We start from the raw sequence: 20747 nt of genomic DNA, 5'->3' as shown, positions 1-20747 counted from the left end.
TATGGGGGACTTTTGGGATAGCATTGGAAATGTAATTGAGGAAAATATGTAATAAAAATATTAAAAATCAAAAAAAAAAGAGCACTTGTGGCTCTTACAAAGGACCAGCCAATCGTTCCTAGCACACACATAGATTCTCACTGCTGTATGTAATTCCATTTCCAGGGAATCTGATGCCTTCTTCTGACCTGTACAGCCCCCAGGCCGACATGTTGGTGTACAGACATGCATGTTTATAAAACACCTACATATGTAAAATAAAAATACATAGGTATTTTAAAAATCATTAATTGATTACTGATTTAAAAATCATAAATTGATTAAATGATTAAGACACTAGATAATATTTACATGTTTTAAGTTACAACATCGATATATGTTCATGGAAGACAGTACACAATAAAGAGAACCATTCATTAAGCAACCACACTTCAAATATGGTTGTGCTTATTTTCAATATTTTTCTTATTTCTTAATTTTTGACAAAACAGAAAATTATATGTGCATTTCTATATACATATGTGTATTCTTTAGCATATGTGTATGTCCATATTATTTATATACACTCATACACACACACACACACATGCCTATGTTTGTGTATGTCTGTATCTTTGAGTTTTCCTCTGATTGAGTTATTCTAAAACAGTTTGATTACCACCTCTATTAGATTGGAGAAATTAGTTTGCTTTTCTTAGGTAGTATGTGTTTTTAACAGTTGATCTCAATTTTAAAGGCAGAGAAAAAAAAACCCAAACCACCCCCAAAACCAGTTGATCTCAAATATATATTTGATATACCTTCTGCAAAACTCCTCTACAAGATAAACTCAACTTGATAATATAGGTAATATATCAAAACACACACACACATATATATGTATATAATGTGTGTGTGTGTGTATATATATATGTGTGTGTGTGTATATATATATATATATATATATATATATATGTTACACATTATGTTATATCACCTGTATGCATTGTGTTGATCCATGTATTGGGAAGAGTCTTCATATATGGAAATGTCCTTGTCTATCTTCATACATAATTGAATACAGACTTACCAGAACACAAGGTTTTGTATGAAAAGAATCTGCATATGTGGGGACATGCTCACAGGGAAGTTAACGTGGGAGGGAGGTCTGAGGCCAATGCAAGCTGAGCTTCTTTGCACACAGTGTGATGTTGCTTTCTGATCACCTCCTAGTGCATATCCCCTACCATGTTCCTACTAACACCTACACAGTAACAGGCTTTTGTGCGGTCACTTCAGAAGCCGCTGGTGGAGATTCTTCCATCCATATTTTTTATACCTGATACTTTGATAATGTCATTTTAGTGAAGATAAAAACAAAAGTTAGAAATCATAAAAAATGTTTTTAACTAGCAAAATGGCACAATTTACTAGTTCCTCTGATTGTTTTGAATATTACTTTATTTTCTCACTGGACACATCAAATTTTACAGATAAATAAACATTACATGGCTGGAGAGATAGAGTCACAATTAAGAGCACTTTTAGCTCTTGAGCTCTTGCAGAAGAGCAGGGTTTGATACCCAATACCCACATAATTTCTCTCAACCATTCTCTAGCTACAGGAGATCCAGTGCTTTCTCATCTCTATGGATACCAAGCACTTGCGTGATGCACCTACATGTATGCAGGCAAAACTCTCACAGACATAAAATCAAAATCTGAACAATTCAAATTAAATAGCCTGGTAGTTAGTCTATGTGTTCCACAGAAAAGATAACAAATGTTATAGAGAGTAGACTCTGAGTGTGCTGGGAATGGGGAAGTCAAACCAATAAGCCTTATGAGTAGATGGGCTGTGAATAGAAAGGACTACAATAACTATAGTATGTTTACATAGATGCTGTCAGAAAGGACACTTGCTTCAAAATAGAGTCTCTCTGAGTGTGCTTAGGAAAATGGTTGCAGATCCCTAAGGATGCAGAAGTCTCTAATAGGCAATGGAGTGCATTTGCATGTGCGTATAGTTTCTTTATGCCATCGCTAGATTACATACAATACTATGAAATGATATGTACATAGCTTGTCTACTGCTGTCTTCAGAAATAAGAACAAGGAAAGCATGGGGACAAATTCAGTCCTTTTCCATAGGTCTTCAATTCATAGTGGGTTAAATATATGGAGAAAGAGTTTGTGAGAATAGAAGACTCACTGAGGTCCTTTCTACCCAGTATAGTAATCCTACCATTTACAAGTCATTTTTGTCCTTTTAAAATGTTTTTACTATTATTTTAAAGAGATTTCTGACTTCTCAGCTTCTTGCCATCACTATTATATGCAGTTTAAAAATACATTTCATGTAATTATTTTGGGCCTGTCTTATTTTTATTACTAGCTCATAGGTGAAATGTGATAAAGGGAAGCTACTGGGATATAATACACATTGGAAAATAATATACAAATGCATGGTTTGAGCAGAAATGCTGTATAATAATCTTGGCCTTTATATTTATTAATGCTTTAAGCAGATGTCCTGAGAAAGTGTGATTCTAGGTAGATACCAGAAGTGAAATAAAAAATTGAACGTTGGGAATTAGGAATGAAGATTAATAGTTTTTGTCTAAAGACGCTAGACTCAAATTTTCTCATTTACCCTGAGGACTCAGCAAAAGTAAACTGAGTCTTACTAGACTGACTCCATGTCTGTAGATACGAACAGATTCCCTGGGCTGAAAAGCCATAATGATGGAGAACAGGAAAGACAATATACTTGATGCTTCAACTACAGCATTTCATTTAATAAGCTGAAAGCCACAGAAAATACAAAGTCTAAGACTATCTAAAACATCAAACTTTTCAGGAACTCTGTGTGTGTGTGTGTGTGTGTGTGTGTGTGTGTGCACGCGCGTGCACAGGCACATCTGTCTGTCTGTCTTATCTATGTGTATCTGTGTGTGTATCTCTGCTTATGTGTGTGTGTGAGTATCTATGTGTCTGTGTCTGTATATGTGTGCATCTTTGGATATGTATTTGTGTGGTATGTGTGTGTATGTATATATATATATATATATATATATATATGCATGTGAGCTTTAAAGTACAGGTAAAGGTTTTTAAGACTATTTTACATAATAATTTTTTAGGAGAAAGATGGGTCCCTGGGCTTATATTACAAGTTGTAACCAGTGGGACAGAAAGCGTGAAACAAAAGGAGAATTCCATATGGTTCTCAAGAAAAGCACCCTGCTTTCCCAACCTGTAAGTTGCTGTTTCAGGAGGAAGAAAAAGAGAGGAAAGGGATGGAGGATGGGGTAGATGTCTCACCTTACAATCTACCTGTTAGCACCTCATTGATACATCATTAGGATGAGTCAGTTGGGGTTTGGGACTCCAGATCTTATTTATTTCCCCTTAAATTCAAATGTCTTTCCAAGAGCTCCTGGTTTTTGTGTTAGAATCTCCAGATACCAGGCAATAGATTTGAAGTACTACAGCTTGTTTTGTAATTTTAGTTTTTATTGATAGTATATGTTTTAAAAATTTAAAATGGGGAAAGTTACTATCTAAATGGGTTTAATGTAGAATTAGTTCAGAAACACAACAATTATATTTTGTACTCTTAAAGAATATATTTGAATGTGGCTGATATTGTACTTCTTATTTCTGTATTATTTTCATCATTTGTTGTAGCGTGTAACAGAAGTTGAAAATTTATTAAGCAGCTCCAAGTATGCAATGCAAGTTATAAATCATTTTGATAAAGACAAATCATGAGGACACACCTGCGCACTTTGTGTTTTGGGAGTTATTTCTCGCTGCTCGCTTCTTTTCTGACCTTTTTAAACATCTTCCTTTTGGCTTATTTAAGAATATTCATTTGTGTTGAGTTTGGTATAAAATGAAAACAGTGAAATTATGCAATATGTTTTATATAAATATAAAATGTGGACAAGGAAATGCTTTCTGGCGGAAAGACAAGGTATATAAAACAAAGGGCAGCGTATTGGTGACAGCCACACAAGCACCATGACTCCAAGCAGATCTACTGGCTGAAGTCATCAAGGAACCCTGGATCTCAGAAATGCCAACCCACTTCTTGAGTCTACTCACCTGTACTTTTCCCTCGTTTATTTCAGTACACTCAGGGTGGGAGGTAGGGTAGCTGCTGTATTGCAAACATAGCTGTCGAAGCTGGAAATTCAAAATTAAATAGTGCAACTATAGTCAGTGTTTCTATACACCTTACCACAGAATGAAGAAATGATGATATTAAGAAAAATGTGCCATTAGTAGTCTTCATCAGCATCCAGGAGCCCTAAGATCACAGAGAAACTAAGAGGTCAGACACTCTGGTACAAGAGATCCAGTTTACAGTTCTCCGGCATTGCCTTTTGGAGGAGGAGACATCAAAACTGAGCCTTGAAGAATGAAACGGAATGACCCAGCTGAGAGTTGGAGGTTGGAAGCTGAGGAAGGACTTTGGGCATAGACATGACAGAATGTAGAAATAGCTCAAGCTGGCAGGTTGTGACCTTATTGAGGAATGGGAAAAAAAAAAAAAAAAAAAAAGCCTTGTGGTAGAAACAGAAAGCTATGGGAGGAATGTGGGAATGTGCAAAGAAAACGACAGAGGAGAAAGGGGCTTATCTGTGCTGTATTCATAAAATGTCACTCTCTGCAGTGAGGGGAAGTTTGTGAACAAAGTAGCTAGTGTGGTGTGGCAAAGGAAACAGGAAAATCAAGAAGCTGGTTCCCGGCTATCTTGGGAGTCCAGATTAGAGAGCATAGTCCTTTGGATCACGTATGGTTTACGCCAAGGAGATAAGAAGTGAGTGATTCAAGATCTGTTTGGGAAGAAAAACAGATACACCTTTGGAGTCTAGGAAATATCAAGGGGACAGCAAAGTTTCTGGTGTGAGCAATAAAGGCTCTTGAAGTCCCTTGTCAAAATGAAGAGCACCAAGTGTTGTTTAAGATCAAGAATTAAAGGCATTAGCATTTAGGAAAACCAGAATCCAGACATCCAAGAGGAAATTTCAGCATTCAAATAGGTAAGTGTGTGAGTCTGCAGCTAGGAAGAGAGAGCCAGGCTGAGAGAAACTCAAGGAGATCAGGAGCAGGCCCAGGGACGGGTTTTGAAGCCAGCGAGTCTTAAGAATGGATATTATTTGGAACAGATATACAATATTTTCTGTCAGACATAATTTTTACCACATGGTTTCAAAATGCAGATGTCATTCTTCTGCATGATTTTAGTGCACTCAAGGGAAAGTACTTCCCATCTTCAGTGACATGTCTCTAACATATAATAATGTAGGTCAAAGAGAAAATAAAATTTGTTTAAGTCAGTTTATGGTGCAAGATCAATGGCTGGCGTTTATAAGTTACTAAGGAGTTTTTATTATTGTTCTTTAATTTTCTTGTCACAAGCACTGGATCCCCCATCAGATGGAAAAAAAGTACTTGAGTGGTCATTTATTGGGAGATATTTGATGGGCTAATTAATTCATGATAACCAACAGTTTGGTAAATAACATTATCCCTTGCCCAACCAAAAATCCTACATTATGCCCCACTAATAACTTTTTCAACCAATCTTTGTAAAAGTTTTCCCCTCATAGGGTATAACTAAATCACCACATTTAAGTAACTCATGATGCTAAGTTTTATTATCTATAAAATCTGTAGTAAAGGCATTATAATTGATACTCATTTTAAAAGAAATTCTCCAGGAAGTCACACGTAAGATCCACACTTGTCATTGTGTGGCTTGGGTTTCTATTTGACATGCACAGCTTTGGACTTGACCTAACTGGGTTCTTTGGAGGGAATTAAGAAAAGGGAGACACACAGACACACTTGTAGGTACTGGGTGGGCTGTGTGCTCTGCCAGGGATGCACTAGAGGCTCAGAAACTCAGCCTTTTTGTTACATAGCATTGACTGCAGAGGCAGGTTTATTGTCTGCAGCTGAATGAGGACATGGCTAACTGATCTGACTAGAAAGTCTCATCAAGGGGGCAGTCTCAGGATGTAGTCTTCCTGGGGAAGGACAGGATGGATAGTTCAACAACGTCACCCCCATGATGAGGCTGATGCAGCTATTGTGTCTGGACACACTGGTTTTAGCTAACAGCCAACCCTTCTGTGTCAATGCCAGTTCTTGGGCCATGCCTTGACGGTCCATAGGTCATTCCATTGGGACCCTTGCCACGGCTGTGCCCATTCACTCAGGACACACATTCACTCAGGACTTCACCTGCATTACTGGAGAGGAAAGCTTCTGGCCAGGCCATGAGAAAGTCTCAAGGTCCAGATTGTAGTCAACAGTGAAGCTGTAGTCGATAGTTTCTGCATGAACTAGTTTTAGCTATAGGTCAATCTTTTGTAACATACATATTAGATCAGAAGATGTTGCCATTCTTCTGAGCCTGACTTGAGGAAAGCCTTGTTATTGCTGAGTCTGAAGCATTAGTGTCCTTGACTCTGCTGTGATCTCATCTGCATCGTTCATATGCTCAGAGCTTTGTCTACTCCCATGCAGCATATTTCTTATATAATTGCAAATATTGTAATAGAAACACATGAAGCAAAGAAACTTCCTAGGCAGCTTTGATGGAGTTGCTAAACTGACTAGGGAAGACTTTGGAAATTGCTCCAGTTTATTCCAACAAATAACTGTAAAGTCAAGCTCCAGTTTACTCAAAAGTAACTACAGGGTTTTAAAAACTGCTTAATTTATAACTTCACTGACATTAGAACCCATATTGAAATGGATTATTTGCCTCAAAGTGTTTGCAATTATTAGAATTATTTGAAATACTTATAAGACTGATCTATGAGTAGATTTTTTTTTTCTTTTACAGACACACAGGGCTAAATAGCTGTCACCTGGTTCTGAGAACTACCTCAGACTAATTATTTTATCTTCTCCTGTATCTCAACTTTTGACTGTATTTTCTTTGTCTCATAGGAATTGCCTATGACCCTCTGATGCTGAAACACCAGTGCATCTGTGGCAGTTCCACCACCCACCCTGAGCACGCCGGGCGAATACAGAGCATCTGGTCACGGCTGCAAGAAACGGGGCTGCTAAATAAATGTGAGGTAATCCTGGATTGGCCACACTCTTTTACTTACTTAAATAAATCATGTAAAGAGGCTAGTATTCATCTGCGTGGTAGTAGAAAAAATATTAACCATTCAGGGCAAACTCTGTGATTGATCATGAGCCAAGGACAAAAGTGCCACCGGGCTTCAGTTGTCTCTGGGCTGGTTGCACAGTAGGTTCTTGGTGTTTAAGGGCCAGAGTAGCTGTTTCATCATAGTTCCAGTGTATATGCTAAAACATTGAGTGTACTTTACCATACCTTATTCTCTATGCAGTATTGGCATCATTAATGCAAATTAGCATCGAAAACAGGTTACTGTGAGAAGCTCTTTGCAAAGTTTTAAATACTTGCAGTTATTGTTTTGAACTCTACCTGCAACTCAGGCGGATGATGTTCTGCTTATAAAAGGAGCAGCTATAAAGATCGACAGTTCTCACTAGAACCAGTCTCTCCTTTTTATCGACGTGACTAATTGATACCTTTATAACTCTGTGATACGTTTCAATATTTTTATTTTATCAATTTCCTCTGGACTCATGTTTTTAGACTGCTGGTGAGCCCCATGCCTGCTTTAAAGGCTTGTTTCTTTAGGTTCTCCAGGTTAAAACAAAAACTGATAACAATTTAGAAGGCTGCCTATCAAATTTACAAAATCTAGAATAAATGAGTAGCACCTGCTCAATTTGTTTATCCTGAAACCCAGTAGCATTCTACACTTGAGTCTGAAATATTTTTTAAAGAAGAAATATTCTCTGTACATTGGGGAGGGGGCGTTGATTTCAGCATTTCTTGATTAAGAAGCCTTCTGCTGTGTCTATTTTGCTTTCAAGACATGTTGCAACTACTGGCAGCACAAATCTCCGTACAAGATGTGTAGCATCCCTGTCCTTACAGATGGACATTCCAGCATGGGGAATTTGGGTGATCGTGCTTTTATGTGGATCCATGAAGGAAATTCAGTATCATTCTTATTTTCTGGAGTTGGCATCTAGGGAGATGAATAGCATTTGATTATAACTATGGTTTGAGAGCACTGATCTATTAAGAAAATATTCCAATATCTATACTTCAACAAGATAACATTACTTTAAGATTTATTATGATTACTATAATTAATTTTATTTATGTGGGTGCCTGTACCTGCACAGAGAACAACACTTAGATGTCACCACTGAACCATCTCCTCAACCTGAATCATAAACAGTGTTCTGTGTTTCAAGTTATATGAATTGTACCTGGCTGTTTGCATACTATCTGCAAACATAAGATAATGTTTTTCAGTGTTGATTATGTAAGTCATGTATAGTTTATATATTGATGGTATCAATTCTAAGCACATCTTCGGAAACTCACAATCCTACATTAATTTTAGCTACCCAAAACGCAGTCAACAAAATTAACATTCAATTTCAAATTAGTTAAGTAAATCTATAGTTAGATCTTACCAAACCCAGGGCCTGAGGCAGAAGAATCACAAATTTAAGGATCACTTTGGTTACTCAATGAATTCAAAGCCAGGCTGGTTGTTGTAAATGAACACACCAGAGGAGTGACACCAGAGGAGTGACAAGGCTGTAGGTGTCCCAAGCTTCTATGTCTATGATGGAATCACCAAACATCTCTCATATTTAAAGTTTCTACTTTTGATTGAATGTATCCTTCAGCTAAGAAGCCCAAGGTGAAGGAAAATGAGCCACACAGACTCCTCCTTTCCTGGGTAAAGGACTCATTCATCTCTTACCATGGCCATCTACATGATTGAGCAAAGGGCTTTCATAGTCTCTGGTTAATTTTAGAGTGAAATATTTCATGGTTTTGGAAAATGGGATTTGGGGGCCAAACCAGTCTGTTTTGCAAATATCCCCTATGGGGTGCATGAAATAGGAGAATGGGGAGATGTAATTTTGGTAGGCTGATCTTAGTGGACAAATGCATCTTTCCTGTGAGCCTCCCTGCCTCACCTTTGCACCTGCTGAAGGTATCTTCCTGCTTGCCAATGTGTTGTTCCTTTGTCATCTCAGGCATTGTTTACATTTTGTGTGTGTGTGTGATACATGTCTTTGTTGTGCCCTATAACAGCCAACTCCTTAACCAGTTGCCTTGGCACTGGCTGATCACAGACTTCAATGCATTGTTGGGTAGCGATGCTACTGAAATTTATCACCTGAAGTCTATTTGTAAAAGAAGTGTTTTCTGACAGGAGCCTGATATAGCTGTCTCCTGAGAAGCTCTGCCAGAGATTGACAAATACAGAGGTGGATGCTCGCAGCAAAGCACTGGACTGAGCAATGGGTCCCCAATGGAGGAGTTAGAGAAAGTACTGAAGGAGCTGAAGGGGTTTGCAGCCCATAGGAAGAACAACATGAGCCAACCAGACTCCCCCACACACACCTTACAGGTCCCAGGGACTAAACCACCAACCAAAGAGTACACATGGAGAGACTCATGGCTCCAGCAGCTTATATAGCAGAGGATGGCCTTGTGGAACATCAATGGGAGGAGAGGTCCTTCGTCCTGTGAAGGCTCAATGCCCCAGTGTAGGGGAAGCCAGGACAGGGAAGAGGGAGTGGGTGGTTGGATAGAGAGAATACCCTCATAGAAGCAGGGAGAAGGGAGATGGGATAGGGGGTTTTCAGAGAGGAATGAGAAAAGGGGATAACATTTGAAATGTAAATAATGAAAATATCTAATAAAAACTCTTTAAATAAAGAAAGCAAAATGTAAACAGGGACGGAATGTTGTATTGTTCCCACGGATCTTAAAATGTTAAAGAATTATAATCATTCCTTTCTGCCCAGGCATCCTTTTCAGTCCTTAGAATATATTATTTCAAACCACACAAATTCGGTTTATACAACCTTGCCCAATTTGATAGAAACTTTGGAAAGAAGTACCACAAGTATAAAGTTAATAGGAATAGGCAAGGTTAGTCCCAACCTCATCATGCAAGCAGGAGCCTTTCTGGTAACAGGTAACCCTCCAATTAACAAATAAAACAATTGAAAGGTATAGTCAAGGGATTCTGTTTTTTTGTTTGTTTGCTTGGTGTTTTCTAGACTTAATCTAGCCCCCCATACTGTTGACCCGCCTGCCTCATTGTGGTGATTTGAATGAAGGTATCCCTCTTAGCCCCATGGATTTGAACACTTGATCTCCAGTTTATGCTGCTGTTTGAGGATGTCATGCAGTATTTTATAATTGGAACCTTGCTGGAGGAAGTACCTCACAAGGGAAAGATTTCAAAGTCTATAGCTTTGTCCCTGTTCCTGTTTGCCGCTGCTTCCTGTGTATGAATGAAACTGTGCTCACTCAGCTGCCTGCTCTAGTTGCCAGGCTTTCCCAGAGCGTTGCTATGATTCCTGCCACCACCAACACCACAGTGGGCTCAACCCCGCTGGAATTGTTAGTCATATAAACCTATTCTTCCCCTAAATTGCATTTAGTTACAGCTTTTTATCACAGCAACACAAAAGGAAACCAATACACAGTGTCTCCCAGGTGTCTGCATGGCTTGGATTAGCTCTTAATGCACAGTAAGCACAGATGTCTTATCAAAACATCTCAATACTGCACATAGACCACCCTCTTTTATAAATTAAAGGATGTTGCAGCCATGGGTATTTAAGTGAAGAAACAACTGCCCAGATGAAATTAATTGCTCCTTGATTTTACAGATTTCTACCTAATTTCTAACGCCATTTTTTTAGACATTCACTTTTATACACTTCAGAATCAAACATCTGCCTTGGATGATATTTTTGGAAATATGCAAAATAAAATTTTTAGAAATCTTAAAGTAAACAAATGCAATGCTTTTTCCTAGAGACCTTTTCTTGTATGTAAAATAAGTATAGACCCAAAGGGAGTGTAATAGTTTCATGACCTCTTATTCTTCTCTTCCCAATTCATATAACTAGAAAATAGAGAAAAAAAAATTAAATGAAAAAAAAAAACCAACAGATTTTTTTTCAAAGAAATTTGGTCTATTTAAACTTAGTTGCATCTATACCCATATCCAAAACTCCCCTGAGCAACTCCTTTGCTAAATAATTGCAAAAATGTATATTCTCCTAGATTTCTTTAAAGTTTTTTTACAAGCTAATTTTAATATGAATTTATCAATATATTATTAAACTTTTTTGCAATGACTCTATAAACTTTCTATCTCATACTAAACTATTTGGAAAATTTGAAGTCTGTAAAACAAAAACTAAAACAAAACAAAACAAATCAAAAGTTTACTATTTTGTGTGTTTGGGGGGGGGGTTTGGGGGTGGCATGTAGGACCTTTGGCTAGTTGAAAAGCAGAGAGACCTCCTACCCTAAAGGGTTTCTAGTCATTGCTCCTGAACCTGCTAATGGAACCAAAGACAGTGATAAAATCTGCCTGACAGGGGTAACTTACTCACTCCAACAGAGGAGGCTGGTTTGCAGCCCTGCTGGGTGTGACTATTTAATACAGTACACTATGTATTTAACCAAGTGCATTATTTCTAAAGTGTCCAGGACACCTGAGCTCCCTTTCCTGATGCTAATCCTTGTGAACAAGAGGAGGTAGAGTCCTTGTGGGTTGCTCTCTAAGGATTAAGGGCAATGTCTACTAGGAAGTTGTCTCTATTTCCTAGGCAATCTGAACAATGTTCTCTCAAGTCAACTGTTCCAAAGAGACAGAATATATTCATCTTCATAGATAAGGACAACCATGTGGGGAAAAAATGCATTCAAGCTATGTCATCACATCCCTTCCAACTGTCTAAATTCAAACTTTGGGACAGCATTTTTCTCTCCAGGTCATTGCAAATACGCATGGTTAGAAATCAACCTGCATTTACAGAAAAGGAAATCTTTTTTATTAGATATTTTCTTAATTTATATTGCAAATGCTATTCCAAAAGTCCCCTATACCCTCCCCCAGCCCTGCTCCCCAACCCACCCACTCCTGCTTCCTGACCCTGGCATTCCCCTGTACTGGGGCATATGATCTTCACAAGACCAAAGGCCTCTCCTCCCATTGATGGCCAACCAGGCTATCCTCTGCTACATATGCAACTAGAGACACAGCTCTGGGGGGTACTGGTTAGTTTATACTGTTGTTCCATCTATAGGGTTGCAGATCCCTTTAGCTCCTTGGGTACTTTCTCTAGCTCCTTCTTTAGGGGCCCTGTGTTCCATCCAATAGATGACTGTGAGCATCCACTTCTGTATTTGCCAGCCACTGGCATAGCCTCACAAGAGAGAGCTATATCAGGGTCCTGTCAGCAAAATCTCTCTGGCATACGCAATAGTGTCTGGGTTTGGTGGTTGTATATGGGATAAATCTTAAGTGTTAGTTTATGTCCAAATGCTTAGATTAAAGGTTGAATCTGTAAGTGTGCAGAGTCACCCTGTGAGTGTCATCATATCTTGATAACAGTGATATACCTGTTTGTTGGTATTTATCAAGCATTTGTGGTTTTGTTTAGACAGCTGTTAGGAGACTAAGGAGATAAGACTCATCTTGGATCAGCTGACACTGATCAAATGTTCATACAAATGCACACATCATCACAGTCTTAAAAGGCTTTAAGTCACTTATTTGGCATTGCTGTCATCATTAAGACGAACCTTGTTGATCAAACCTAGAGAGGGAAAGGGAACAAGACTGTGGTCAGCAGTCCCAAATGTTTAACAGCATCGGAGGGCTCAATGAGCAAGTTAAGGAGCAGAGATGCTATGAGTTAGAATGAAGAGGAACTATCCCAGACCTTATGTTAAATAACCTTCTCTCCTTCCTGTTTTTATTCTGGTTCCATTTTTGTATTGAAGTTGCAATTAACCCTGAACAAAAGACAAGGACACTCCATTCTGCTGACAAGCAGATGAAGTCAACTTTCCTTACCAAACAGGCTAGGTAATTTTATATTTATGAAATAACAATGATATCCAGGAAAAAGTATAATTTTAAACCATTAAAAGGATTATTTCTTTCCAAAATAATAGAGTGAACTACAAACCAAATGTTTGTTTTTGAAATTAACCAAAATAGAGTCCACAAAAAGTGATTGTTCACTATTATATTTAACCTTGATTCTGCCTTTAATTATCTGTGCACCTTACATCATTTAACCTTGCTGGTGATTGGTTCTTTCCTGTCTACGTGAAGGTGTTGGGTAGAGTATTTGCTCAGATTGCTTCCAGCTTTGATGTTTTATGAATACAGAATTGCTGTGGAATTCATCTGAGATGTATATTTTTGGCTCCCAAGTAGATTTAACTCCTGAGGATGTTTTGATAAACACACTGCTGTTAGTTTGTGAGCTATGGTGCGAGTTGGCTCTGCTGAGCAGTCTTGATTAGCGCCAGAGAAAACATTAGTTCTTATTATACCAGAACGTGGTGGTTATATGGATTAACCTCTTGGCAGGAAGTGGCACCCTGTTTTTAAAAATTGAGGTGGTTAGTACTCCTCCATGCCAATACCATTTAATATTTTCCCCTATTGAATCACTCATACTTAAGATCATACTTTAGCCATTCTCTTGGGAACAAAAAAACAAAGCCAGCAACTTTTTGGGTCACCATGAAAAATGGATCCAGAGGGGTCATTCAGAGTCCTCTTCAGAAATAAGCTCTTTAATTAGGTAGCCTAGCTTGCAAAGTATGTGTGCTCCTAAAGAGAAGAATGTGGTCTTTGGTGGGAAAAAAGGGTTCAGTTTAACCCATCATCTGTTAGAAATGCACTTGTAGTTGTTTTTCCAGAAGCTTCCATAGCTCCCTGCCCCACCAAGCCACCCACAGACATTTGCTTGCTCTCACAGTTGTTTTGAGAATAATAACGTTTTATAATGCTTTTGTTGGATTGCACAGTATGTGGAATTTGCATTGCCTCTTTGTGACTAATATTGAATAACTTGGTTTCGCTTAATTCATAAGAACAAACCCTAAGCAACACACTGTGCTGAAATGTTCTAACTTTTTTATTCAAGTGCCAACACAAAGTAATTACCAAACAATTCTGGGACACAACCAAGCTACCGTTGCTCCTTCTGGGACTGCTCAAGGAGAGACCAAGTTTAGAGGAAAATCATGAGATTCTGCAGTAGCTTGGGACAGGACCCCTAAAACACATTTTCCTGCATAGAAAGCTGAATTTAAAATGCTCTATTTAAACCCACATAAGGAAATATATATTTCTGTGGAAAGCTTTTGAAATGCACAGGTTTTTTTGACATCAAGACTGCAAAGCACTAAATACTACTAGCTAATGGAAATCCAATTAAACATTTGTTTTATAGACCACTCTAACTAGATGGTAGCACACAACAGCTTACTGTTTTGTTTAGTTTGTGCGTGCATGCACATACAAACACACACACACACACACACACACACACACACTATTTTAAATCACATATGTGCCTTGGAAACCAACCAAAATGTAACAAATTCAAACCAAAAGGCTTGTGAATTAAAGGGTGCAAATGAACCAGGTGTAATGTGTAAGCTAGAGGTGTGGGGGCCATTGTTTCAAGAAGTATTTGTGTGTCATAGTACAATGGGCTCAGACAAGCATGAAAGGCACCCGAAAATGATAACAAGAGCTTTCATGATTTAGAATTTTAAAACTTCTGCAAAACTGTCCATATTAATATGGGGGAAAAAAGGGAGAAACAAAATTTTCCTTTCTGCAGGAACCTGGAAGTTGAGGCAAGGCTTCTTGAACAGTATCATTGAGTTTCATTCTAAACACTACGTGATTATATAGCCTTTAGCCTTTACCATTTTTCAGTGTAAAGCAACACAAAATTTTCTTTGAGAGAAACTTTGTTGTATGCATGATTACTAAGAAAAAACAGTGTTTAAGCCAAACTTTTAAATTACTTATAATTAAAAAGTAATTATTTAACCTGAAATTCTTTTCATATAATTATGGATATTGAGCAGTTAAAGTTAGAGATCATGTCTTGGGCTCCCCTGCCCTTATTTTCAGGTAAACATAATGTTTTGAAATTGATGTAAATAAAAATCAAAAGCATATACTGTTTATGCTTGTCATTTCTGAAGACTTTTATAGTAAAATGGGGTTTTCAGGTTCTCCAAAGGATTTTTATAACATTTAAAATATTTTAATTGAATTGTAATTACTGGATTACATAATATGAAGACACATTGGAGGCATGTAGTATTTTGAAGACAGCAAAGTATTTCCTACCCTTCTTTCATATTCCACCATCCCTAATGGTGGTTACTCACAGAATCTGGGAAAAACACATTGCTCTCTCTGGAGTGAGGTTCATGGCCTAGTCTCTCCTACACATACACTGAACAATTCTAACTGTCTGGTACCCAGATACAGCTCACTGGAAGCTCTGACATCCAAGCATCCAAACCCCTTAAACTTCTCCATCATACCCTGAGATCAGCCCATGTCAAGAATGACTGCAAAGTACTGCAGCTCCTAACAGAACTTTAACAAGGTAAACAGGATGAGGAAGATAGATCATATATTTAATAATGGAAGATTTACAGTTTCAAGAATTTACTGGTGACACAAAGGGGTTGGTACCCAGAAGTGCAGGCTGGGGGTAAAAGACAGAAGCAAACAATTTGCTCATGTATTGAGTCCAATCTTCACCCCTCCATCTTAAACAACAACAACAACACGAACAAACAACAACAGACAAACAAAAGCAGAAGACACACACACGCCACTGCCATTGGGAAAAAAACTGGGAGAAAAGTTATTTGAAGTCCTAACCTTTTCAGAATACATATGCTTTTTAAAAAACCACTTTAAAATGTATTTATTTCCTATAATTGTGTGTTGAGGGGTGAGGAAGTCTGGGATGATCTTAGTGAGTAGGTTCTCTCTGACTCCCAAGTGGGACCTAGGGTGTCAGGCCTCATAGCAAGTACTGTTACCCACTACACCACCTCACCATCTAAGAAATCCTATGGTTTTTCTTAATTGTGATCATACTTATAATCATTGGCTTCACTTGAAACTCTGTTGAAAATACTCCCGAGTCTCTTCTCTTGCCTCAAAAACCATAACAATCATTGAAGTTGCATTTTCTTTCCTAAAGCCAATTCATAAACGACAGTGAAATGTGTTTTTAAGTTTCATATACATAAGCTTTACTAGTTTTGCCCAGAATCTTATCATTTAAGGCTGAGTGCAAACTTCAAAATAGTCTGCTCACACCTGTATTTTTATACCTGAGAAAGCAAAGGCCTGTGGAGATGTCTCATGGGTAACTATTGTCATGACATGGGAGAGTGAGGGCTGGAATTCAGGGCTCCCAAATGACTTCCAAATGAATTCCAATTTGTTTCCATGTGACCAGTAGGAAGAAGAAAAAACCTGCAAGACTGCTTGCTGAATTGCTTTCTTTCCTCACGCTTCATCTTAAAAAAAATTCTGAGGGAAACAGTTGATGCAGGAAAGCTGTATGAAAGGGGCTAAGTAGGTGAAGGGCTTAAAACAACACCCATTTTAACGTAATGGTTAAAAAATTGATTGCAGCCCAGTAACTCTACAATAGGTATGCTTGTGCACAAGTAGCGAAACCACTTTCCTTTTTGTATTCAGAGAGAATTGTGTATCAAGAATAATCAATGGGCCGGGCAGTGGTGGCGCACGCCTTTAATCCCAGCATTTGGGAGGCAGAGGCAGGCAGATTTCTGAGTTCGAGGCCAGTCTGGTCTACAAAGTGAGTTCCAGGACAGCCAGGGCTATACAGAGAAACCCTGTATTGAAAAACCAAAATAATAATAATAATAATCAATGGACTTATGCTCTAGCCATTAAATGCTTTGGATGCTGCAGAAGGCAACTTTGATATTAATAAATTACACATATTTCCACAAATAATGACTGTTTGCTCTGTGGATTGGAGGCAGGGGTCGGGGAGCACATAAACACGTCCTTCTACTTACAAATAATGGAGGAAATCTTAGAAATTGAGACCTTTCACTAGATAATTTTGCCTAACATGTCACTACTTTGAAAATGATTAAAGAAAATGGACTCCCCTTCCCCCCCCCCCCAGGAGGCAGGTACTTTGACTTGTCAACTTGAAGTTGGACATTTTCTCTTCGTTTGGAACCGCCACAGAATGAGCCCTTTCATGTCCTCAATAATACCAAACCAATGCAATCCATCTGTTCTGCCAAATTATTCCTAGTTCCCTAACCAAAGGCACTGCTTTTTCATGCATTTTATCATGATTTTATGCCCTTTATTATATTTTACAAAAGGTTCTGATTCCTCCAGGGCCAATGAGAGCTGATTAGGACACTGGCCTCCATCCAGGCTTTGAACACAGGAGAGGAAGGAATAGAACTGTTTCCTTTTTTCTCTGCTCCTTGGCAGAAAAAAAAAAAAAAAAAAAAAAAACCTATGAATCTATACCGTGTGTGCACTCCGTGTGTGGGTGGGTGTGGGCAGGCCGCGTTTTATCCTGTCACAGTCTGACTTTGTAGATCATGTTCGGAACATTCTTTCTATAATCATGTTGCATTAAGGGGCTTTATTTCAGAAAGACTGTTTCTTTAGGAAAGAACCATGGTGCGTTGTAAGACTCAATGATATGGTAATTTTACATGACTTCAGTCAAACTTCCAATTTGAATAGACACTGCCTTGGATCTGTGTTGAATCTGATCATACACATAATCATAGAGTAGATACTCATTAAACATTAGCTCCTAGCTCCTTTCTGAGTTTCAGTGGACACTGATTGAAAGCAAGACACAAAGAAGGGTAAAGGAACAATGAACACAAGACCACCTCACAGTGTTTCTTATTAGGAAGACAAAAGAAGATCTTTAAGCACTCATTCCTTAGCCTATATAGGCAAAGATCCAAGGCCTTTGTTTACATACCATGGAGGAGGCATTAAATGTCCCAATATGCTCAGAATTTTTAAATCTCCTTTGGGTCTGTATATCATAGATGAGTTCACATAGCCATTCTTCAGACCAATCATCTCTGAGAATGTAACTCACCATTTCCCTAAATTAAGTTGAACAGAACACTTTGTCCCATTTTGTGTCTCATTATGCTTTTGACCTTTGACTCATGGGAGCATCTTGGGAGAGGAATGAGGAATAAAGGGCACATGAGAAGCAGAAAAAAAAAGAGGCAAGATAAAAATATCTACTTAAACCTAAACAAGTGAAAGACTAAAATCCAATGAGAGAGAAGTATTTGAGATCAGTATAAGAGGAAAGTTGAATGTGACCGATGTAAGGTATGATAAGAGGGGGATGAACGGAAGCCACACCAACCTTGTTAAGAAAGAATAGAGTTGCTACTGAGGAACTCTTAGCTCAGCTGTCTACTAAGTTCCCACATTGAGACACAAATCAAAATAATCTTTCTCCAGGATCTTGTAGAGATGAGACATTTGTCATAGGCTGGCTTCTCTCTCTAGCAGCTGGAAGAGCAAAGGGGATTGTCAAGAAATCAGCTCTTCCTGTATGGTGTGGTAGCCTATCCCTGTCTTCCCAGAACTCATGAAGCTGAGTCAGACGAATGGTGACTTTGGGGGCCGGACTGAGATCCTGTCTTCAGTAACAAAACAAAGAAACAATACAAAAAAAAATGGTTCTTTATATCAAGTACAATTAGTTTTGAGAGAGAGAGAGAGAGAGAGAGAGAGAGAGAGAGAGAGAGAGAGAGAGAATAGATTAATCCAACATTTTTGCCAAACGAGTTATCAAAGATTAAAACTTATAAACAACAGTGCAGCTTCTTCTTCTTCGGGAAAACACCAAATGGCGAATGACCCCTGTGCAGCGGGAGTGCCCGGAGGACCCAGGGGCCCAGGATTAGGAGGCCGCGGCGGCGGCTTCCGCTCGGCAGCGGTGTTAGGGGCTGCGGTCGTGGCCTAGGCTGTGGCCGTGGTCGAGGCCGCAGATGAAGATCAAGTCTTTGGCAGAGATCTACCTGTTCTCCCTGACCATTAAGGAGTCTGAGATCACTGACTTCTTCCTGGGTGTGTCCCTAAAGGATGAGATTCTGAAAATCATGCCAGGGCAGAAGCAGACTCGGGCTGGCCAGCAGACCAGGTTCAAGGCTTTCGTTGCTATTGGGGACTACAATAGTCACGTTGGTCTTGATGTTAAGTGCTCCAAGGAGGTTGCCACTGCCATCCGAGGGTCTATCATCTTGGCCAAGCTTTCCATCGTCCCTGTGCGGAGAGGATAACTGGGGGAACAAGATTGTCAAGCCCCACATTGTTCCATGCAAGGTGACAGGGCTGCCCTATTGTGGAGAGGCACTGGCATTGTCTCTTCTCCTGTGCCCAAGAAACTCCTGATGATAGCCAGTATAGATGACTGCTATACTTCAGCCAGAGGCTGCACTGCCACCCTGGGCAACTTTGCTAAGGCCACCTTTGATGCCATCTCCAAGACTTACAGCTACATGACCCCCGACCTCTGGAAAGTGACTGTCTTCACCAAGTCTCCTTATCAGGAATTCACCGATCATCTTGTGAAAACCCACACCAGAGTCTCTGTTCAGAGGACCCAGGCTCCAGCTGTGGCTACTACATAAGGATTTTGTACAAGAAAAATAAATGAATTAAGTCTGCTAAAAAAAAATTAAAAAAAAAAACAATAGTGCATTTTTATAATGAAGCAAGAATAGAGATAGATAGTTGTAGAAACTCAAATAAGTCTTGTTGAACTGTGGCCATGGATCCTTATTGCCTCTTTGCCAATCTTACCCAAAGGGATACATGCAATTTAACAGGTGTTATTTTATTGTCTGTCATCACTTGAGTGACTGTCTAGTACCATGGATCCTGAATGCTGTTGGAGGTGATTGTTTGACTAGGTGTGACTAGGAATTCAACTAGATTATTATTTGAATCATTGGAGAATAAGAAAAATATTTGAGGCAAGCATAGAGTGTATAGGATGAAAATGTATGTGACTACAATAAAGCACACCATGAATGATGTTTAATTTTATATCAGAGGCAAAGAGTCAATGTAGACCTGAAAAACTCTTAATAGGACAGGAGAGGGAAAACATGGTAAAAGGTTAAGAACAGTATAGTGTTCAAAATATGAGTCTTAATATCAGGTATAGAATTGACGTTGTTGGTATTACCTGTAGCTCCAGGCTGAGGCAAGAGTTTTGCAAGTTCAAGGCTATGTTAGGCAATTTAGTAAGATTCTGTCTCAAAATATAACATGCAAAGAGTGCTGAGTCTGAAGCTTGGTGGTGAGTGCTTGCTGGCATTTAGACTTGGATTTAATCTCCAATACTCTAAAAAACAGAAACACTGACACATTGAATGAATGTGTTGCTGGTTTGCTGTATCTGCATATATGATATGAGTCCATGGACAGGATGATGTTCCCTTTCTTAGTGCTCATCATGATGCAGCTAGGACTGTCTGTCCATCTGCTTTCTGAGTTCTGCTCATTCAAGATTTAGATGACTCAAATGTGGAATTACCAGGATTTCATTGGGGGATCTTTCCACCCTCTGAAATCTAGTTAAACTTTGTCTCTGAGCCCTTGACTTCCAACTTCCTCTTACTCGGTTTACCTTTAATTTGTTATTATAATTATCTGGTCGTTCTAGTCTTTCATAAGCACTTCCAAGTCTCGTGGTTACTAGCTACTCACCTAGTTTTGGTATTTGTTAATGAGAGCAGT

General features: G+C 38.8%; 1 protein-coding gene across 11 annotated transcripts in view; it reads left to right on the top strand.

Moving 5' to 3' along the window:
* Positions 1-20747, top strand: part of Hdac9 (histone deacetylase 9) — an 832694-nt gene that overhangs the window by 585966 nt on the left and 225981 nt on the right. For all 11 annotated transcript variants that reach the window (XM_029484907.1, XM_029484903.1, XM_029484900.1 and 8 more), the window contains one exon: positions 6952-7085. In XM_029484907.1, the coding sequence (XP_029340767.1) occupies positions 6952-7085 (134 nt within the window). The remainder of the gene's footprint in view (positions 1-6951; positions 7086-20747) is intronic.

This window comes from Mus caroli, chromosome 12 (genome assembly GCF_900094665.2).
Source record: "Mus caroli chromosome 12, CAROLI_EIJ_v1.1, whole genome shotgun sequence".
In the NCBI taxonomy this organism is placed as follows: domain Eukaryota; kingdom Metazoa; phylum Chordata; class Mammalia; order Rodentia; family Muridae; genus Mus; species Mus caroli.
The sequence above is the reverse complement of the archived record's forward strand: the minus strand, read 5'-3'. Positions and strand labels throughout refer to the sequence as shown.